We start from the raw sequence: 24,520 nt of genomic DNA, 5'->3' as shown, positions 1-24,520 counted from the left end.
TTTCAACAATTTTAAATTTATTTATTTTTTAATTGCAGAGAAGGCAATGGCACCCCACTCCAGTACTCTTGCCTGGAAAATCCCATGGACGGAGGAGTCTGGTAGGCTGCAGTCCATGGGGTCGCTAGAGTCGGACACGACTGAGCGACTTCACTTTCACTTTTCACTTTCACGCATTGGAGAAGGAAATGGCAACCCACTCCAGTGTTCTTTCCTGGAGAATCCCAGGGATGGGGGAGCCTGGTGAGCTGCTGTCTATGGGGTCGCACAGAGTCCGACACGACTGAAGTGACTTAGCATAGCATTTTTTAATTGAAGGATAATTGCTTTACAGAATTGTGTTGTTTCTGCCAAACATCAATTATGAGTCAGCCAGAGGTATACATATGTCCCCTCCCTCTTGAATCTCCTTCCCATCTCGCTCCCCATCCCATCCCTCTAGGTTGTTACAGAGTCCCGGTCTGAGTTCCCTGAGTCATACAGCAAACTCCCATTGGCTATCTAATTTACATATGGTAATGTAAGTCATCTGATCCCATCACTTCATGGCAAACAGATGGGGAAACAGTGGAAACAGTGTCAGATTTTATTTTGGGGGGCTCCAAAATCACTGTAGATAGTGACTGCAGCCATGAAATTAAAAGATGCTTACTCCTTGGAAGGAAAGTTATGACCAACCTAGACAGCATATTAAAAAGCAGAGACATTACTTTGGCAACAAAGGTCCATCTAGTCAAGGCTATGGTTTTTCCAGTGGTCATGTACAGATGTGAGAGTTGGACTACAAAGAAAGCTGAGCGCAGAATTGATGCTTTTGAACTGTGTTGGAGAAGACTCCTAAGAGTCCCTTGGACTGCAAGGAGATCCAACCAGTCCATCCTAAAGGAGATCAGTCCTGGGTGTTCATTGGAAAGACTGATGTTGAAGCCGAAACTCCAATACTTTGGCCACCTGATGTGAAAAGCTGACTCACTGGAAAAGACCCTGATGCTGGAAAGATTGAGGGCAGAGGACAGAGGATGAGATGGTTGGATGGCATCACCGACTCAATGGACATGGGTTTGAGTGAACTCTGGTAGTTGGTGATGGACAGGGAGGCCTGGCGTGCTGTGGTTCACGGGGTCGCAAAGAGTTGGACACGACTGAGCGACTGAACTGAACTGAACTGAATGTAAGTCTGCATGTTACTTTCTCCATACATCCCACCCTCTTCTTCCTCCCCCACCCCTGTGGCTATAAGTCTGTTCTCTATGTCTGTGTTTCCACTGCTGTCCTGCAAATAATTTCATCAGTACTATCTTTCTAGAATCCATATATATGACTAGTACATGATATGTGCTTTCTCTTCTGACTTCCTTCATTCTGTATAATAGGCTCTAGGTTCACCTACCACATCAGAACTGACTCAAATGCATTCCTTTTTATGGTTGAGTAATATTCCATTGTATCTATGTACCACAGCTTCTCTATCCACTCATCTGTCAATGGCCATCCAGGTTGCTTCCATGTTCTAGCTATCATAAATAGAGCTGCAATGAACACTGGGGTACATGTGTCTTTTTCAATCTTGATTTCCTCAGGGTATATGCCTAGTAGTGGGATTGCTAGGTCATCTGGTGGTTTTATTCCTAGTTTTTGAAAGAATTTCCATACTGTCTTCCATAGTGGCTATATGAATTTACATTCCCCCCAACAGTGCAAAACACTCCACACCCTCTCCAGCATTTATTGTTTGTAGACTTTTGGGGGATGGCCATTCTGACTGGTGTGATTTCAATTTACTCTTAATTGATGAAATCATTTTTTAATTAAAATACTATAAAGTACTCAAAAAGAGAGAAAAATAGAGTGCAGAGAAGTGAGTAACTGAAGGCAAATGCTTGCAGTGGGGGCAGCCTATGGGTCCCATCTCTGTCAGCAATAAAAATGATTAATCTCGTAACTTCAAATGGGAAAACTAGTCTATATGCCCAAATCTTTAAGAATTTGGCAAAACAGACATTAAATAGATTAAAACACACACACAAACACACTCTTACAGTATGGAGAAAACGAACTGCAATGGTAAGATTATTCCTAAAGTTACTAGGACTATCCCAGTCCAAATTTCTACAACTTGAGTTCAAAAAATAAAAACTTTAACTATCCCTGTGAGGATTTACAGGAAGATGGCAACACTGGTTGTGTCTCTGGAGAGGGGAACCGAGTCAGGGTTTTATGTATAGGAGTTGAGATAGAGACTTTTCACTAAATTCTTTTATATACTTTTGGATTTTGGAACTATATAAATGTATCACCTACTAGAAAAAAATTTTGATTATTTAACTGAACACAATATGTAAAAAACCTTACTAGGATTTCATAAAAATAAAACATTTTTTACTCTTCAAAAGAAAATGAAAAGATAAGTCCCAGACTAGGAGAAAATAATCACAAATCATGTCTGGTAAAGGACTTAACAGGCAAAATATATAAATAACTCTCAGAACTCACTAATAAGATACAATGAAAATTAAGAAAAGGATTTACATGAGACATTTCATCAAATATATCCATGAATAACAATAAGCACATGAAAATACTCAACACAATAGTCTTTAGGGAAATTTTAAAAAGTGAGCTACCACTATACAACAAACACTAGGATGGCTATAATAAGACAAGAAAATATATACAACGGTGAGACTGTGAAGAAACTGGAATCCCCATTCATTGTGGGTATTAGCCATAAACATACCATACAACCCAGCCATTCCACTCCTAAGGATTTACTCAAGAAAAATGAAAATATATGCGTATATGGATGTTTACAGCAGCATTAGTCATAAAAGTGAAAAGGTGGAAACTCAAACGTCTATCAATTGATGAATAAACAAAATGTGTCACCCAACTGGAATACTATTCAGTAATAAAAAGGAACAAACTACTAATTTATACAATATGAATGAAACCCAAAAACATCAAATAAAAGAAAAAAATAATTGCAATTTTGTGTAACTCCCTTTATGTGAAATATCCAAAGGAAGTAAATTCTAGACAGAAAGCTGACCAATAGTTGTCTATAATTGGCAGCAGGAGCAGAAATTAGCTACAAATACACACGGGAACTTTTGAGGTGCTAGAAGTATTCTAAAACTAGATTGTAGTCATGGCTTATAAATTAAATAAAAATCACTGAATGGCAGAACATTACTTAAGGCAAACTCTTACTGAAAATGAAGACTAGGTAGCAATAAAAATAGATTAAGATTCTAAGATAGTATTACAATCAACTTACTGTTAATTATGTCATGATTCAAAGATTATAAATGATGTTTCAAGTAATGACACAAAGAACTCAGGAATTGAAATACTGAGTAAACACTCACCTAGCATTAGAGATATGAGGATGTGTATGACAGTAACAGAAGCTTTGCCTAGTACAGTATTCTTGTGTGCCTAGTCTCTCAGTCGTGTCTGACTCTTTGTGACCCCATCGACTGCAGCCTGCCAGGCTTCTCTGTCCATGGGGATTCTCCAGGCAAGAATACTGGAGTGGGGTGCCATGCCCACCTCCAGGGGACCTTCCCAACCCAGGGATCAAACCCAGGTCACCCACATTGCAGGTGGATTCTTTACTGACTGAGCCACGAGGGAAGCCCAGGAATACTGGAGTGGTAACCTATCCCTTCTCCAGAGGATCTTCCTGACCCAGGAATTGAACCGGGGTCTCCTGCATTACAGGCGGATTCTTTACCAGCTGAGCTACCAGGGAAGCTGACAAATGACATAGTAAGGCCTTTCTCTTTCTCTCTCCATATATATAGATATATATTTATAAATATATTTATAATATATATCTATATATATATATTTCATACATATATATACATATATATGAAACATGTTGCTTTTTCGTTGCACCACATGGCTTCTAAGACCTTAGTTCCTTGACCAGGGACTGAACCCATGCCCTCTGCAGTGGAAGTGCAGTCTTAACCACTAGATCGCCAGAGAACCTTACTCAATTTTCACAGCTTTAGGTAGTAGTCAATAATCTTTTTTATCAGTCCCTTCTGGAACTGGTTCTGGTGGTATTTAGATGTCCCTCTTCTTCCCTCCTATTGAGCCTTTGTGTATTTTCAAAGTGCTAGATACACATAGAAATGCCAGGAAAAGGAAGCATATTTGATTAACAGGCCAAACGGCACATATTCTGAGCTCTATATTCTTTGTTTAGTCTTTTAGGCTGAAATGTCAATATTCCTCCCAATCCTATTACTTCTAATTCTACTGAGTAGGCAAACCATTTCCATAGATACTAAACGCCTCTTGAACTATGTGATATAGTTACAAGTCATGTAAATAATACTGCCATCATCCCAGCGTAGGATATGTTAATAAGAAACACAGCACGATCTACTGAAGTATTTACCTTTGCATTTATTAATGCCTTACCTCTTACCATAAAAGATTTAAAGTGGTAAGTTTTTAATGTTTTTCTATATAACATATACAAGTCTAGGCAACATATTAACAAACACAGCACTATGCCACTGAAATTTCTCCTACAGCACAGTAACCAACAATAAGACAAGGCATTCAGTGATAGGGTGATGGTCAAATTATGGTACATAGATACCAAGGGCCATGGCATTTTAAAAAATAGCTCTAAAGAATTTTTAAGAACTATCATATTATATCATATTATATCAGGTGAAAAAAGGAGGACATATAAATTTATGCACATATACCCTCTCAAATATTCAAGTATATATCTGCATGTGTGTGTCAAGAGTAGTCTCTATGAGTTAGGGGTTTATAGCGTTTTCCCCCTAGTTTTCTGCATTTTCCTTGTGTTTCTTATGCTGCAATTAAGCGATTTTCCTATTTTTTCCTCTCCTGACAGGAAAACAATTTTAACCTAAGTTACAAAATAAGGACTATAAAACAGGACTTTTTGACCAGCCTTGTGAAATGTTAAATCCTAAGAGAATAATGTTCAGTAAAACATTAAAGAGCGGCAAAAACTTCAAATAAAATATGTATCCATTACTCAATAGTTTGAACTTTAAAATATCAACCAAATGTAAGACTTTTTTAAAAAAAAAAAAACTATCTCATTTCTTTAGAATGACGAAACACAATGCAAGATTAAAGTTACAACGTTTACCAGAACTGAATTCACAAATGAAAAACACAGGGCCCCAAAATATAAGAGGGTGACTTTAAAATCATATTTCAGTTTGCTAAAGAGAATGTTTCTTATTCTGTTAGTGTCAATAACTTATGAAATAGTTAAGTATTAAGTGCTTCTGTTTCAAAAGATTTTTCCTCACAAGATAATGAAAATACCTTACTGAAGTAACTAATAAATATTATTTATAAATACAGAATTCTTATGTTACTTCAGTAACAAAGAGGAATGAAAGAAATGTTTTAATGTTGTCAATTATATTACCTTCAGGAGCAACTGCAGAAGGACAGACTTCTTTGAGGAGATCTCCTAGTGTATGCAATTGTCCATCTGTAGACACAGGTCGAAAAAGCTTCTGAATGAAAGGCCGTTCAGTTGTTGTCTATTTGAGAAATCAAAAAAGGGTCCAAACAATTAAGTCTCTATTGCTACAAGCTATGAATTAATACATTAGAAATTTAAAGTTGGCATGAGATGCCTTCTGATACAGATACAGTGTAATCAGAAGCATACAACATCACACATGTGGTATTATGGCTAAAAATGCTTAACACAAATCCAAGAAATCTAACCACAGGAGGCAATAAGGCAAATTCAGAACATGCAGCACTTTAAACACAGCTGACCTGGACACTTAAAAAAAGTCAGAGGCAGCAAAAAAAAAAAAGATTAAAAGAGACTGACAAGATATCACAACTAAATACAAAACATAAACTCTGACTGAATACTGGATTGAAGAAAGGAATTTAAAAAGATCAGTTATAAAAGACATTTTTGAAATAACTGGGGAAATATCAGATGAACATTAGATAATATTAGATTAATGATACATTTCTTAGGTGTGATAATGTTTATAAGGACAATATCCTTACTGTTAAGAAATTCATGATCAGATGTTCAGGAATTAGGTACCATGATGTCTGAAACCTACAATCAAATGGTTAGGGGAGGGGAGAGAGAGCGTGTGTATAGAAAAAGAGACAACAAATGTGAAAAACGGTTAATAACTGGTGAATCCAGGTGAAGGGTCTTACATGGTCTTGGTTGTTTTACTATTTTAAAACTTTTCTATAGGTTCAAAAATCAAAATAATAGGTACATTTCTTCTGATAACTGTTATTATTAGCACTGTCATAATTGACTGCTAACAGCTTCAACATCTTGCTCCTTCAAAAAATTAGGTTTAATTTTCTCAAACTCCCTCTCTAGAAGCAGAGCAACGATGATGGAAGCCTTCCCGTGACACAGCGCAGAGGCTCTGGAATCAGCCAGTCTATGAGTAACAGCACTGTCGTTATGAGTTCTATGATCTTACACCCAGTTTATTTGGAAATTTGGGACATTCCCCATCTCTGAAGTTTGTTCTAGGAATAATGGGAGACTTGTGCCAAGTATAAATAAATGATAAAGAGAATAACACCCATCACAACTCTTAACTGTTTTTTCATTTTAAGATGTTAAGTTTTTAAGTTTCTTGGAATGAAAAATCATGAAAATCTACAGGAACAGAGTAATACCTTATATTTTATAAGAAAATAATTTCAAATACCTACCCATTAAAAGTAACTTTTTTTTTTTTTGGCTTGTTTATTTTTAAATCACAGAGGCACATCTCAACTTCTTCAAGATAACTTTAACCAGATTTGGTTAAAAAAAAAAAAAAAAGAGGAAAACCGATTTTAAGTATAGACATGAACTAAAATGTAAGAAAAGCTAAATGTGGTGCAAGTATGTGACTACGTCTCCTGGCTTTATACTGTGTGTTCAGTGAATACATAATAAATATCAAAATAATATTAAAATAATACAGTTGAATGTATAAGGAAAGCATGAGAAAAACTAAAATTTAATAAATATGCATTAAATATAATGCAATTCACTTCACTAATTGAACCCTTCATTTTTTAGAAGTATAACTGAACAGGGAACTCCACTCAATACATGATAATGGCCTATATAGGAAAAGAATAAAAAAACCCAGTGGATTTATGTATATGTATAACTGATTCACTTTACTGTATGACACTAACAGAAAACTGTAGATCAATTATACCCTACTAAAAAAAAATTTTTTTTTTTAAGTGTGATCGAAACCCTTCAATTTAGGAAGCTCATACTTTCCCCACAGGTGAAACTAAGAATATTATGAACAATCAAGGATTCACTATGTGAAGATGATACAGGTTTGAGGAGTTCAGAGAAGAAAGAAATGAATAGGGGACAGCAGTAATCATTTAAAATAGCCACCACCCACTTAGGGCTTTCTATCTTCCAGGCAATGAAGAGGCTTTTAAGACTTTTTAGCAAAGGAAGTGACGTGATGAAAGAGGCTTTTTTCTGAAGGCTAATGGAAAGCAGCACCGTGTACAATGACTTGGGGAAGAGGTAACATCAGGATGACAGGTGAGAGGCTGTCTGAATGATGCAAGCCTATGTGATGACAACTGGGACTTGGTCAGGAGAAAAGGAGGGGTAGGACTGTACCCCCAATCCAAAAACTGTTCAAATGTATCATCCACACTCTAGTCTGATAATACTAAGGCTTTCAGCAAAGTCAAATCTTTTCAAGATTCACTTGCCCCTTATTGAGTGACAGAATTATGAGGTGGCTTAGCTGTACTAATATACATTATAGTAATTTGAAAACAATATGTTAAACAGGAAAGGCCAAGTAATCTTAGCTATGTATTAAAAAAACAGCAATTCTCCTCTACTCACATTCCTAGAAAAAATGGCCTGCAATTTCTCTGTACTTCTCTTTTTTTCAACTCTTTCCCAAAATGGAGCAGTTATAATAAAGGTATAACTTCAACAGTCTTTATAATATTATTTGCTTAGGGGGAAGGATGAAGTTCCAGAACTATTAACATATATTCCAAGTAAATCCTACAGACTGTAACCAAGAAAACTTTCATCAAAGTAAATTTCTGTTTCTCATATAACAAAAAAACCTTATTAAAAGACAAAGACCTAAAATACTTCAAACAAAAAAATCTAACAAATATTTTTTGTTTAAATTTTGTTCAAGTGCCTTTAAAAGCTTATATTCTCATTCTTAGAAAACATTCAACTTTGAGAGCTATTTATTTTGAAAACAGAAGCTGGCCACAGACAGATTATGAATTCAAGTACTGTACAGAGATTCTGAAGGGCAATGGGAATGGAGGGTAAATTCATGCAAATTTCTTAAAGATCTCATTAAACCTAAATTTGAGTTCAGCAAAGACTAAATTATGCTAGGATATATTTAAAAGCTATCTTCATTTTGAATACAGCAAACATTTTTAAAATACGAAAATTCCATGAACATGAATTCTTTAAACTTCGATTTAGTATACACGAAACCAGACAATGCTAACAATATCCACGGTAATTTGAATCCTTGTCTGATAGATAAGAAAGCCACTATAATAGAACTACACCACAACACTTAATCTAGCCATATATCTGTAAATCTGCAAACTATTTTAGGGACTTCCAAGAAACAGAATTACTTTCTCATGAGAAATGACTTGGTAAAGTCATGTTTGAAACGGCTCCTGTTCGTTTTCAACTGTTATGTTAGTCCTTTCTTAAAACATCAAATGGAATATAAACCTGGGGTGCTATTGGCTGGCTGTGCCTCAGCCCTTCTCTACTCAGGCACTTTCACTACTGTAATAAGAATTTTCCCTTACATGCAAAAGTTATGCTGTGATTTACCTTGGAGATAAACTGAACAGAAGCAGCAAGAATCAAATTTGTAAAATATTTTAAGTTAAATTTATAAAATTTTAGTCAATCAAGTTTGAAAACATATGCTGAGTATAAATGGAGGTAATATCTGCACTGCACAGTTTTCAAGTTAATAAAATATGTACACAGTACAATCATGCTGAGCCACAAGGGAAGCCCAAGAATAGTGGAGTGGGTAGCCTATCCCTTCTTCAGGGATCTTCTCGACCCAAGAATCAAACCAGGATCTCCTGCACTGCCGGCAGATTCTTTACCAGCTGAGCCATCAGGGAGGCCCTCATGGTACACGACTGAGTGACATGGTATACACACCCATCTAAATATACACTAAAACACACGCTACTACCACCACACCACCACCACCATGATCAACAGTTTTAGAGCACTGTAATGAATATTTTAACTTAATACTATCCCAATTTAGCAAACTCGTTTCCTTCTTTTTAATCTATTTTCTCTAAGTTCACTTGTCTAGTTATTAAAAGGTCCAGAATCATGACATTCAGGTTTTATACAGCAAAGTAAAAAAGGCAAAGTCACCTGAGGACTAAATTCGGAACTAATGTAGAACTTAATACCAAAAGCAAGATCCATAAAAGGAAATATTGATAAATTGGATCTTTATCAACAAAACATAACTTTTGCTCTGAAGGTGAAGACAAGACTGAAAGAGAATATCTGCAAGACTACATATCCCACAAAGTTCTTATATGCAGAATAAGAACTCTAAAAGTCCAACAGTAAAAAAACACAAAGAATTCAATCAGAAAATAAGCAAAAGATAACAATAGACATTTCACCAAAGAGGATACACAGATGACAAATAAACACATAAAAAGATGTTTGACATGTCATTAGTCATTAGGGAAATGCAAATTAAAACCACAATACAACATGAATACATATCTACCAGAATGTATAAAATAAAATATAGTAATAATACCAAACGCTGGTCAGCACATGGAGAAACTATCTCTCTCATACCATTGCTGGTAGAAATGTAAAGTGGTTCAGCTCTTATCGAAAAGAGTAAGGCAGTTTCTTACAAGACTAGACACACATTTACCATATGACTCAGCAATTGTACTCTTGAGTACTCCCAGAGAAATGCAGACTCATGTTCTCAAAAAAACTGTACACAAATGTACAGTTCGTACAATTCCAGTGTCATTCAACAGGTGAATGGATAAACTGTTTGTGGTATGCCCATACCACAGAATACTAGTCAGTAATAATAATGCAAAAACCTATTAATAACACATGCAACAAACTGTAGGGAGCTCAAGCGAATTACACTGCACATAAAAAGTCAATCTCAGATTACATACTATATAATTCCAGTTATATAATATGGAGTTTCTTACAACTCCATGTGAAGATTATACATGTTAATTCATGTAAAGCATTTACAAGAATGCCTCAGTTCAGTTCAGTCGCTCAGTTGTGTCCGACTCTTTGCAACCCCATGAATTGCAGCACGCCAGGCCTCCCTGTCCAACACCAACTCCCGGAGTTCACTCAAACTCATGTCCATCGAGTCGGTGATGCCATCCATCCATCTCATCCTCTGTCGTCCCCTTTGCCTCCTGCCCCCAATCCCTCCCAGCATCAGTCTTTTCCAATGAGTCAACTCTTCGCATGAGGTGGCCAAAGTATTGGAGTTTCAGCTTTAGCATCAGTCCTTCCAATGGACACCCAGGACTGATTTCCTTTAGAATGGACTGGCTGGATCTCCTTGCAGTCCAAGGGACTCAAGAGTCTTCTCCAACACCACAGTTCAAAAGCATCAGTTCTTTGGCGCTCAGCTTTCTTCACAGTCCAACTCTCACATCCATACATGACCATATATTACTTTGCTGGCAAAGTAATGTCTCTGCTTTTTAATATGCTATCTAGGTTGGTCATAACTTTCCTTCCAAGGAGTAAGCGTCTTTTAATTTCATGGCTGCAATCACCATCTGAAGTGATTTTGGAGCCCCCAAAAATAAAGTCTGACACTGTTTCCACTGTTTCCCTATCTATTTCCCACGAAGAATGCCTAGTACACAGTAATTGCTCAATAAGTGCTATTACTGTTATTAAATGTGATTTGACATGCAACAGAAATTTATTAAATACTAACATGTATTTTATATTCAGTTGTAATATAAAATAGGGATTATGATAAGAAGACATACTACTCTTGTTGTCTCCCTGTTACTACATAACATTAGGGTTTATTTTGCTGTTTGGGTCATATATAGTATATCATATGAGTCAGAAATGTTGGTTTGTTAAAAATGGCAAGTTACAGCTGGAAGGATACACATCTGATTCAATGACCATGGAGTCAGTGACTGTAAAGAAGAGGAAGAATCATATCCATAGTAAAAGGAGATTCTATTCACTGAAAGGAAGCAATTAAAAGCTATGAAAGAGAAAAACACAAAAATTCAGAAAGCATACAACTTAAAAAGATGCACAATAGATGCACGATGATTCACTTGTTTGTGAAACTTATAAATGCCCTTAACTAAAAGGCCGGGGTGGGGTGGGGGGTGGTCTCTTACTGATACATCAGGTAGTACTTGATGATTAAACGGAACCCATTGGTTAGAATAGCTGGGACAGAATCATCCCAGTAGTAGTATCCAGGTTCAGGATTTTGATCTGAAATACTGAGGATATGAATTTGCACAAAGAAGATGGACAGAGTGGATATAAGGGATGTGGATATAAGGGATGTGGATAAACTATGTGATCTGCAGATAGATTTTTTCATTAATTCATTCATTTATTCTTACTTTAACTCATCTCTTTTACTGTATCAGGCACTTATAAAAGGTATTGAGCAGAAAATGAGCAGAGCTTCTGCAATCACAAAAATCTCTGACCAGCCCTGAGTAGCAACTTTAATATGCAACTCAAAAATTAGTCCCACCCCCAGTGAGTGCTCACAGCCTCCATCCAGAACCATTTACCCTACATCCTTTCAAATTCTGCTTTCTAGCCGGTTGACAAATCTCCCAATTTCTGATCACATCTTCTTTTCCTGACTGTGATTCCACTTCAGCCCCTTGTCAGTTCTCATCTCTGACTTTAGTTCTTAGATTCACTTTCTACTTCCTATTTTGAGAGAGTAAGGCTGACTTCATATGCTTTGGGTAAATTCTTGCCTATTCCAGTCAAGCCCAGTCGTCTTGGCAACTAGGCACAATCCTCATGGTTGCCTTCCTCCCCCCACATAACCCAGACTCAGACAGTAAAGAATCCAGCCATAACAAAAGAAAACAAACATCAGAGAACTATCCCTACAGTAGTACACAGGTCCAGGATTTCTAACAACCAGAGGGCAGGGGCAAATCTATCAGAAGTCATCACTCATTAAACATCTACTGAACTTTAATTCTAACACAGTGTTACAGATACATGTATAAGTGAGAACAGAAATATGTACAAAGTACTATGAGAAAATGTAACCCAGCATAAACTTGGAGGCTAGAGCAAAAACAAAAGTTTTTGCTACAACTGGTGACATAATTTCATTTTATAAGAGTGGAAGACATCAGTAACTACAAAGTACAATATGCTAAGTGCAGGTAGAATGTAATGTACTAAAGTAAAATTGTAGGGAGTTTCCAAAGAAGATGAAAACAAAGTAGAAAACATAGGTCTTCAAGCTTTCATCTTGAAATACAGAGTATTTTTTCTTAAAACAGAAAAAGATAAGGTCATTTCAGGCATAGTACAGAAACACAATCCTTCCCTTTCATATGCCCTCTTCCCACTAACGCACACAGAGGCAGATGAAATGCAATGGTACCTGTCAAATATTAGTGGATAAGGGGAGAAAAGTGGGCTACAAATTTAGCATGTAAAGTGTAGAACGTCAAATGCAGTGGAATTAGCAAGGGCTTGGCTGGAATTCTAACTCACAACACAACTGACTGGGAACCTATGGCAAATTATATCAGTCTTGGAAGTATGTTTCTAAATCTGAAAAACAGGAATAATATACATATTTGAATGACTGCTGTAACAATTACATGAGATATACAAAACACCTAGTGCAACAGCTGTTTAACAGTGATTAATTCCTTTCATTCCTCTCTTTAAAACCACGGTTAAACGTGGAGCCAAAGAAAAGTAACACTATATAGTCCTTACAGAACCCAAAACATAGAGAATAAAAAATAATTGGTATTCAACCATCAGTTGTTCCCTTTGAAGTCTTGTTAATCAGAATAAATATGGGGCACAAAGAAAAAGAAAATAGGGGTTTACACAGGATATGCTGCCAGACTTTACCAACAATGACACATGATGCGTGCTTCAAACTGTCACATGCGTATCTGGCCTGAGATATACTCATGCATGTCAAATTTTGCATCACATGCTTTTCAAAAGAAGCCTCATGTTAAAATTAGCTTAAGAATATACACATTACAATACCTCATTAAGTACAAAGAACAAACCATTTTCAAATGAATGCTTTTAGACCTTTACAGTAAACAGTCCTTTCGATGGTGGGAAGGAGGGGGACAGGGAGACAGCGAGAGGGGAGTCAGGGCCACTTAATCAGACCACTTTTATCCTTCATGTAGGGAAATAGGAGACTTGAAAATAAGCACTTTCTGTAGTTACGCTACCAGAGTCTGAAGTCCACTTTTAATATTCCCGACAACTCTAAAAAATAATAATTAACATTTGAAAAGCTGTCATTATTATAGTCAGGGACACTTAATCCTCAAAGCAGCAGTGTCTTAATTGAGACTATGATTAAATGAAAGCACCCATCAGAATTATATCCACAAATCAGGTTTATAGTTTATGTCTTGTCTTCTTTAAACTGTTATATTTATTATAATTCTGTCTAGACAATACCAAATATATTTTGCCACATAAATAATTAAGGCAAATTGTCTTCAAACATAGGCAACAGTGTGTGTTTTCCTCATATCCTTTCATTGAATAAAATGTGTTATAGGGAAGCACCATTTCCCTCCTGCTAAGGCCGAGAACAATTTGGTGCTGTTTATGAGCTGATTTATAAAATAAGTTATATTGCTTTAAAATGTTTTATTTGAAATTATTAGTAGAGTGGCCAAATTAGAGGCTTCCTATAAAAGTGCTAGGATTGATGTGTTTAGTAATAATTATCTTACTTCTAAGGTTTCTCCTGAAAAATCTCAAAACCATACCTGGGGAATCATAGTTTAAATTTCAGTATCTATAAAAACGTCTTTGCTAATTTTATCCAAAGCCATACTAAAAAGGTAAGCTACTATAAGAGTAATGGAATAAACTGTTTTTGACTGATGATTCAAAGGACATGTTTATATACAGATTATTTCTACCTTTATGGTATACTTACACAAAATAACTATGCAGCACTTTTAATTTGTACAAATATAGAAATCAGAGTAGCAAGAAGCAGCATCTGGGTAAAAGAGGTTGTGTCGACCTCAGAATTGAAACTCTGTTCTCCTGATGATCAATCGAGTGTCTTATCCACTAGAAAAGTGTTTCTACACTTGGGCCAGGAGTGACTAAAGCACCAAAGATCCTCAGCCCTTGTGTAAGGTCTGTAGGCTTTATAGTGAAAATTAAATAAAGTTTATAATATGAGGATGTTGATATTTTTGTTTCGATACTAATCATTTAAAACATTTATTCACTGAAGTATCACTTGAAGTAGATTTCATAAATTCCTGTGAGTTTTTTAGAAGTAGCAAATAAAAAAAAATGATAAATATTTTACAGATCTCACTGTTGGAAGTCATATGTTGATTAAGAAATTTAAAAAAAAATAGCACTTGACTACCCTAAAAAATATATGAAGAAAAACAATGTAGTAAAACTATACAACTCTTAGAAGAAAACATAGAAGGAAATCTTTACGGCCTTGGATTTGGTGAGACAACCTGAAAACACAAGCAACCAAAGAGAAAATAAGCTGAACTTAACTAAAATGGGAACACATGTATACCTGTGGTGGATTCATTTTGATATTTGGAAAAACTAATACAATTATGTAAAGTTTAAAAATAAAATAAAAAAAAAATCTTTGTATTTCAAAGGGCACTATGAAAATGAAAATAAAACCAAATATAGGAGAAAATAAATGCAGATCATGTATCCAATAAAGAATTAGTGACCAGAAGATATACAGGGCTCTTACAACTCAATAATAAAAAGAAAACCCAGTTTAAAAAGAGCAAAGGATTTGAAGATATCCTGCCTAAGATGATATCCAAATGGTCATTAAACATATGAAAAAATGTTTAACATCATTAGTAATTTGTAATATACCCCTTTATACCTCCTAAGATGGCTATAATTAAAATGATAGAAAATAACAAATGTTGGCAAGGATGTGGACAAATTGGAACCCTTATACTTGGTGAGTGAAATGTAAAATGGTATACATACTTTGGAAAATAATCTGGCAGTTCCTCAAAAGATTAAACATAGAATTACCACATAACCCAGCAATTCCATTCCTAAATATCTACCCAAGAGAACTGAAAGCATATGTCCATCAAAACCTTGTACATTAATGCTCATAGCAGCATTTATTCGTAATAGGCAAAAGGTAGAAACAATCCAAACCACCACCAATCAGTGAATAGATAAACAACATTGTATTTCCAAGCAGTGGAGTATTACTTGGCCATAAACAGGAAAGGAACAGAAACGTGCCATAACATTGATGAACCATGGAAATATAATCCAAGTGAAAGAAGCCAGACACAAAAGGCCATAAACTTTAAAATTCCATTTGCACAAAACGTTCAGAATATACCAATCTGGGGGGTTGGGGAGGCAGGGGAAGACCAGTAGTAGCCATGAACTGGAGGGGAGGGGGAATTTGTCATGGGCTGGAAGGAAGGAAGAATGAGGTGTGACTGCTAATTAGGGATGGGGTCTTTTTGGGGTGATAAAAATGTTCTGAAATTACATAATAGTGATGGTTCCACCAACTCTGTGAATATTCTAAAAAATCAATAGTACACCTAAAAGGGTGAACTTTAGGACTTCCATGATGGTCCAGTGGTTAAAACTCTGTACTTCCACCACAAGGAGCATGGGTTCGATCCCTGGTTGGGGAACTAAGATCCCGCTTGCCTTGCAGCAGAACCAAAAAGACAAAAGGATGAATTCTGATATCAAAGTTATATACTTCAATGAAGCTGTTAGTACAAAGTCCTCAAATGGGTGGAAGTAGAAGAGGCCTTCTAGAGTGACAACTCAGATTCATCACAGTCTGATTTATAACTATTCATCATTCTATGTTTATTTCATGCATTCTTAAGAAACAATAATTATATTCCACCAATTTAAAATTTCCAAATGAGGTCAAGAGCCTCCAAATAACGTTAGAGAAATATCCCTGCCCTCATCAATTTACAAAAATTATAGATTTTTCTTTAAAAGTTATATAGCATTATGGCAATCTGAAAGCTGTTTGTGGGAATTTAAGTAAGTTTCCCTTAATTTGTTTAACTCATTTAAAACTCATGTTCTGATACTTAAAATGAAGTTTCAAGTTTTGAAATTATAAAACCTAAAGTGGATTCAGAATTTAACAATAAGGTGTTATATAAAATAGAACTAATGTATCATACCACATACAGTGTCTGGATTATAAAAAAAATGTCCTTATTGATCAAGGACAACTGCCCAGCTTGTAGACTCTTTATGTCTACTATTTCTGAGCTTTCCCAGAACCCTCCCCACCAGTCAGGGCAGCAGAGAAACAGCCTCTCCTTCCTCGGAGAGGAACGTCTGATTCCAACCCACATTACCATGACCTGAACAGAGAAGAGGGACTCTTCCTCTCATAGTTTCTTGACTTAAGACTTTATTAGAATGATAAGGAATGCTTTCTAAAATGCAGGTCAGGGTTTACAGTATCAATATCATAGTTCAATTTCATTACTAATTACATGGCCTATCCTAAATTTTTTTTTTTTTTACTTATAATAACAAGGCCTATCGCCTTTACAAATTCAAATTTTTAGAACACAATATGTGAAGAGAGTACTGTCTATAGAAATCCAAAACAGGCTAATATATTCCAACAGAATTTTAGTTTAAGATAATTTTTCAATACCACCAATATAGCAAGTAAAAATTACAGGTTTCTTTCCACTATGGAGGTTTTAAAATCACATAAACATTTTCTTATTTAGTAGTACAGTAAAGCGGTGATTTTTAAAGTAAGGTTCTAAGAGGGCCATAGACAGTGAAGATTAATTCTTGGGTAACTTAGTGACAGCTTATCCATCTGAGAAATGGAAGACTGTGATGAGGCAAAAGAAGATACACTGTAGCTAAAAGATATCGTCACTACAGTTATGAACAGTTATCAGCCAAACTATAGCATGAGTGTATTTCAACTTAAAATACAGCTCTTTTATGTAAGGAATTTTATCTATCATTCCAAAAGCAGATCATTATTCTCCAGGATTAATTACAATTAAAGGAAACCTTCTTTGCACCAAGCATGAAATAGAATGACATTTAATGTGGATATTGTTAAAACATTCCGAAATAATAAAACTATCCACTTGTATGTGCTATGGCTTCAGAGGACATAGAAGAAAAAAGGTTTTAAAGCTTTAAAACGATAATGTGTCAGTGGGAAGAACAAATTTGTTAGTTCTACTCCATTAAGGATTCCTTAAGCAACGTAAAAACCAGAGTTCAAGTTACACTTTGATGTGTAGATCCTTTTGAAAGCTACTCTACCCTGTTTTATATGAAGCATCTGTAGCTAAAATGAACACCTAGTGAAGAGCACGAATGCTGCGTTACATAAGCAGACGTCAGAACTGTCCCCAGCTGATTCTAAGTCACTTTAAACGTGGATGCAGAGTCAGAAATTAGCTATGGCTTACTTCTTAGAAGTAACAGATAATTACCCTCATCATGATGAAAAGGATTTTAAATGTAAGCTAATAGAGGTATTTTTCCTTTAGTAAAGCTCTGCTTTTAAAAGTAAACTTCAAAACTTTAATTGAAATAGGAAATGCTTTATTACATAGTAAAAACTTTTCAGATTAGAGAGGTAGAGAAAAGGGAGGGCTCTGTATAAGAATAAGGTGGGACAGAAAGATGAAGAAAAAGAAAAATAGAGGAGGAAAAGAAAAGAAAGGAAGGAAAGACTAAAAGGACAGAAGTGCCTACTGAAATACATTATTTCTTTCAAATTTTAAATGAGCAGGACAAACTCTTCTCATCCATGTGAAATGTCTCTCTTATCCACATTTTGAAAAATCTAGACAAAATGTTAAGAATACTACATTGGATTTCTGAGTCTTTAGTTCTAAAAACATGTTATTTCTTAGTATGTTAATTTTCTACATTTCAAATGTAATAATCATTTACAATGTTTGAAGACAGATTTAATATGGTGTAACACAAGGAGATCCAACCAGTCCATTCTGAAGGAGATCAGCCCTGGGATTTCTTTGGAAGGAATGATGCTAAGGCTGAAACTCCAGTACTCTGGCCACCTCATGCGAATAGTTGACTCATTGGAAAAGACTCTGATGCTGGGAGGGATTGGGGGCCGGAGGAGAAGGGGAAGACAGAGGATGAGATGGCTGGATGGCATCACTGACGATGGATGTGAGTCTGAGTGAACTCCGGGAGTTGGTGATGGACAGGGAGGCCTGGCGTGCTGCGATTCATGGGGTCGCAAAGAGTCGGACATAACTGAGCGACTGAACTGAACTGAACACATGGTTAATGAAGTTCAATAATAAGTAACATTAGTTTGACTTCTCAGAGTTTCGTGCACGTGAACTCAGCCACACATCTAATATACAAATCATTCCTCAGTGAATTCAACAATCATTTGAAATCCTCACCTTGCTAATTCGTACAATTTCGCAACTAGTATATTTTAATTAATTTATGTCATGTACATAACTGTGTAACAACATAGCAGACAGGTGACTTTCATGAAAAGATCACACCCAACGTAGATACATGGTCTACTCGTACAGTTTCCAAATGTAGATCCAATTCTGTGGAACCTAACTGTGATCAAGACTCGTCATTCCACTGATAGAGAGCTCTCACTACCCATTACCTGCTTCAAGCAACACACTCAAACAGTAACTCTTTGAACTAGCACTGACATTCCTTTACCTTTACAGGATATTTTTGGAAATAGACCTTTGAGAGATATACCTTGTTTGAGACAAGATATATTCTGTAAAATACTCCCAAGGCATCAAAAGACAATGCAATTGACTGTTTATATCAGACTACATTTCTTAACTGAGAATTAACATTTTAATATAGCACAATCCTCTGCAAAAGCAACTTGCTTAGCTAACGATTCAAGAAATTTCAAATATGTACATATCAAGTTCTGCATCTATATGTAATATCAATACAACTGATGTACACACATCAATATATCTATACAAATCTCTGTATTTATATCATCTGCTTAGTACTTGTCTTATAAAAACAACCTGCAAGACTCATGAACCAAATATATAAACTCCTGCAAAACCTTGAAAATTAAAAACAAAATTAAAAAGAAAATGGGTATGATCCAACAACTAAGACACAAACTTCACCAAAGAGTAAGACACCAGGATATAAAATGCCAAAATAAAAACTTCCAGGCTCAGGCCACAAATAATAGGAATATTAGCCTTTGTGTTTTTAAATTGGTTTTTCCTTCTAATATTCCTAAACAATCACACATACATTACCTATTTGAAATTATTAGTAAGTAGTTATTTTAGAAGTATGAGTAATTAGACCAAAAGCAATTCTCATATTTACCCAAAAGAAGGAACCACTACTAAGAATCAAGGCCTAGTAATTCTGTTCTTAACAGACAGGTGGTGTGTCTTCTGGTCTGTTACATGAAAATCATTTATGAGAAGAACAGAAAAAAAAAATCAGAAGGTAGTTTTCACTATTGGAATAGATAAGTGATTAAGCAAATTTTCTTACACCATGAAATTGTCAACAGATTAAATGATGACCCTACAGAGCATCATTTCTGGATGGTGGCATTCTCTGAGATGGAAACAGACTGAGAGAAAACTGTGATAATGACACACACAGAGATGATCTGGGTCTTGGAAATCTTTTTGAAAAGTAAGGCTGAAGAAATAAACATTCTTTAGACAGGGATTGAGCTTAGCACCTACCAAGACTTCACTAGGCCAGAAGTAAATCAGGAAACTAAAACCCATGTCAGTTAGAAAAAGATGGGAAGGCTATAATAAATCTACTCATTAAAGCAGCTGATGACCATCCTAAGGTGTAGCTTAACCATGGAATAGGGTGACAATTCCTGCAAGAAACTCAAATATTAACTGTAATATGAGGTGCCTTAATAAACCAAGGAGTAAACAATTTGATAATATTTTCTTTAAAAAATTACACACTAAGATCTTATTTTGTGATATAAATACCATTGAACACTTAGGTATGAAACAGCTTTATTTTCATTTTAGCCAAATTATCATTTTTTATGCCTCTCAGTTAACCTAAGCTTTTTTCAAATTGACTAGTTGAAGTCTAATTTATTTTTACCATATCTACTCATATTCTCAGAGTGTTTAAGGAAACTTGAAATTACGGAAAGGAAAGAATGAGAAAGAAAATACACACCAATAACTGGAAGTAAGGTTAATTTTTACATATATTAGAATACCATAATAAAATATAAGGATCTTATCACAACTAATAATTTTTTTGCAAAGGGATCTAAAAAGTCATTTTTAGTGAAATAATTAAGCCTATCTTACCACAATCTATCTTTTAAAAATAAGATATTTAATATTTCAGTTCTTAAAATTATCCCATGGTACTACATGCTTAAGCAGGAAGAAAAAAGTTCATTCCATCCCTAAATTTGAGAATTCATGTTTTAATGTGCTCACTAAAAACTACTTAATTGGTAATTCGAAAAAGAACATTCTGTAAATAAAAGAGAAAGAAAACCACACAACTTTAACTATCTGTTTCAATCTCTTCGCACTAAAGGGAGGATGTCATGTTTTTACTTTCTGTCTATGCATTTTCTCTACTAGAAGAAGACGACGAAGAAAAGCAGGAAACAACAGAAAGCGTGGAGTAATAAGAAGCCTGATGTGTGTAAAAACTGGAAAACAGTCTCAAATGGAAAGTTGTGATAGAAAGGAGTAAGAAAATAAAAGTAATGAGCTTAACAAAGTATCCAAGGGACAGTGATGAAGGGTGAGAGCTCTGAGGCCAGACTGCCTGAGTTCAGAGTCCAGCTCTTCCACTTACTGAGTAATCCTGGGCAGTTTTCAATAATTAATCAATTACTTCATCCACACAACGGGGACAGTACCAGCATATGTCCCAGAGGACAGTAATGAGGAATAAATGAATGAATGCATGTAAAATAGTATTTCAAATAGTACCTGCACACAAATACTCAATAAATGTTAGGTATTGTTGTTATTTGTCTATAGCTTACTTTAATTACCAGCAATGTTTTTTATTCTTGAAAATAGTAAATGAAACAATGACCTAGCTAAGTGTAACAAATTAATAAGAAAATACGGACTTCATTTAATAATAACTAGTAGTCTGCAATAATACTATTAATTTGCATGCTTTAACTTCTCTAACAATAAATTAGGGACAACATTTGCCATTATATTATCTGTGCTATTGTGGCATTAAAGGACTTCCCTGGTGGCTCAGATGGTAAAGAATCTGCCTGGAATGTAGGATTTGACCCAGTCGGGAAGATCCTCTGAAGAAAGAAATGGCAATCCACTCCAATATTCTTGCCTGAGAAATCCCATGGACAAAGGAGCCTGGCAGGCGACAGCCCATGGGGTCGCAAAAGAGATGGATACAACTCAGTGACTAAACAAAACAAAAACACAAATGCTTTAAAAACAAAACAGCATATCATCTGCATCAAAAACTTTCCATTCCTATACAAGACAATTAAAAAAAAAACCCATCAAATAAGTTTGTCATTAATCGTTACTTTCGTTTTTCAAAAATCCACATAAGAAGCAATTTAAGTTGAAAACGATCTCAGAGAATAGTAGGTAGCTTACTAAGGGCAATCAAAACTTGCTGTGTTGGGCTGCCCCCTACAGGCCTCAACGTATCAATTTCTTTCAAAAGGTATCTAAGGGGGTATCATTGTAATCTTATATTAAAAATATTAATTTTCTAAACCAAAGCATTATTCATTTATTTATTTTAGCAGGAAAAAGTCTCTGAGAAATGTTTCTAAAGATACAGAGAGAAATGAAACAACTCCTTGACCTCCAGGAATTCACAGGTTACATCTTACAGAGAAACTGTACACAGACTTTAACAGGTCCATGGTGAAATACTGCAAAAGAGCTTAAGAAAGGTCTATATTACAAATTCTGTGTGTAGAAAAATAATTAGGCTGGAAATGCAAGACTCAAGTTCTACTTCTGTCTCTGCCATTAAATACCCAATCGAACATTTGGGTAAGAGCTCTGTGCAAGCTATCTGTCGTATTTCTAAAATTAGGGGGTTAAACAAGATGATTCTTAAGGTTTCTTCCTAATGTACACATTTGCCATAATAAAAAGTAGAAGGGAACGCTTTAAAACAAAATTCAGAGAAAGAGAAAATAATTTATACATGGTATGAAGGATTGGGGCACATATGGAGAAATCAAGGAAGACTTCTTGGTGGAAATGGCATTTGAGCTGAGTCATGAAGCATTTTGGAAGTAGAGGCTATTCTTAAGAGGAATGAACAGAGCAAGAAAAATTTAAAAACATGCAAGTTTTGGAGATCAAAGACCTAAATGAAAGAAACAAAACTACAAAACTTTATAAGGAAATGTACTTTGTATTAGGCAAAGTTTTATTAGATATGACAATATGAAAGCATAAGCAACAACAACAACAAAAAGACCTGGACCTTCATCAGAATGAAAAACGTCTGTGTTCAAAGGACATGGCCAAGAAAGTAAAAAGACAGTCCAAAGAATGGGAGTAACTATAAAGCAAATATCTAGTGAAGGTCTTGTATTCAGAATATATAAAATATATTCACAACTCAGTATATATATGTGTATACATTCACAACTCAATAGTGAAAAGACAGCCCAATTTAAAAATAAGCAAAGAAAAGATATTTCTCCTAAGGAAATACACAAATGGTCAGTAAGTACATGAATGGTCAGTAAGTACATGAAAAGATACTCAGGATCATAAGCAGTAGTAGTTTAGTCACTAAGTTGTGTCCGATTCTTGTGACCCCCACAGACTTAGCCTGCCAGGCTTCTCTGTCCATGGAATTCTGCAGGGAAGAATACTGGAGTGGGTTGCCTTTTCCTTCTCCAGCTCAGTATCATTCAGTTCAGTTCAGTCGCTCAGTCGTGTCCGACTCTTTGTGACCCCATGAATCGCAGCACGCCAGGCCTCCCTGTCCATCACCAACTCCCGGAGTTCACTCAGACTCATGTCCATCAAGTCAGTGATGCCATCCAGCCATCTCAACCTCTGTCGTCCCCTTCTCCTCCTGCCCCAATCCCTCCCAGCATCAGAGTCTTTTCCAATGAGTCAACTCTTTGCACAAGGTGGCCAAAGTACTGGAGTTTCAGCTTTAGCATCATTCCTTCCAAAGAAATCCCAGGGCTGATCTCCTTCAGAATGGACTGATTGGATCTCCTTGCAGTTTCAAAATCATAATGAAATATCCCTTCATATCCACTCAGGATGACTAATCAAAAAGGCATATAATAACAAATGTTGGCAGGGACACAGAGGAACTGAAATTCTCATTCACTGCTGAGAGGAACATGAAATGGTGCAACTGATTTGGAAAACAGTACAACAGTTCTCCAAGAGGCTCAGCATGGAGTTAGATGATCCACCATTTCCATTCCTAGGTATACACTCAGGAAATCTGAAAACATATGCCCACTGTCACAATTTGTACATGAATGTTCACAGAAAGTAACAGCCCTAAAGTGGAAACCAGCCAAATATGCATCAACCAATGAATGGATAAACAAAATGTGGTATATCCATACAAAGGAACATTGGTCATAAAAAGGAATGAGGTACTATATGCTACAAGACAGATGAAACTTACACCACATGAAAGAAGGCAAACACAAAAAGACACATGTAATATGATTTCATTTGTATGTCCACATAGCACATTCACAGAGACAGAAAGTAAACTGGTGGTTGCAAGGGGCCGGGGGAGGAGGAAAGAGAAGTGATTGCTAATGGGTATGGAGTTTCTTTTAGAGGTGATGAAAATGTTTTGAAACTAGACAGCAGTGATGACTGCACAACTCTGTAAAATGCTAAAACTGTCACTTTAAAAGGGCAATTCTTATGGTCTGTGAATTATATCTCAAAAAAACAACCCATTAGACTATTTGATCATAAAATTTTGTGGTGTGGAACCACAAAAGACCCTGAATAGCCAAAGCAATCTTAAGCTGAACACAACTGGAGGTATCACACTCCCTGACTTCAAACTGTATTACAGGTCTACAGTAATCAAAACAGTATGGTACTAGCATAAAGAGAGACACACAGAACAATGGAACAGAACAGAGAACCCAGAAATAAACCGACAGACATGTATATGGTCAAT

General features: G+C 35.7%; 1 protein-coding gene across 4 annotated transcripts in view; it reads right to left on the bottom strand.

Annotated features, from left to right (window-relative positions):
* Positions 1-24,520, bottom strand: part of ATG5 (autophagy related 5) — a 115,110-nt gene that overhangs the window by 12,304 nt on the left and 78,286 nt on the right. For all 4 annotated transcript variants that reach the window (XR_003512603.1, XM_027551305.1, XM_027551306.1 and 1 more), the window contains one exon: positions 5,441-5,558. Coding sequence is in view for 3 of the 4 variants with exons in the window: in XM_027551305.1 (XP_027407106.1) it covers positions 5,441-5,558 (118 nt within the window). In the remaining variant the exon portion in view is untranslated. The remainder of the gene's footprint in view (positions 1-5,440; positions 5,559-24,520) is intronic.

The sequence above is a fragment of the Bos indicus x Bos taurus genome, chromosome 9 (assembly GCF_003369695.1).
Source record: "Bos indicus x Bos taurus breed Angus x Brahman F1 hybrid chromosome 9, Bos_hybrid_MaternalHap_v2.0, whole genome shotgun sequence".
NCBI classification, from domain to species: domain Eukaryota; kingdom Metazoa; phylum Chordata; class Mammalia; order Artiodactyla; family Bovidae; genus Bos; species Bos indicus x Bos taurus.
This window is presented reverse-complemented; position numbering and strand designations above follow the sequence as displayed.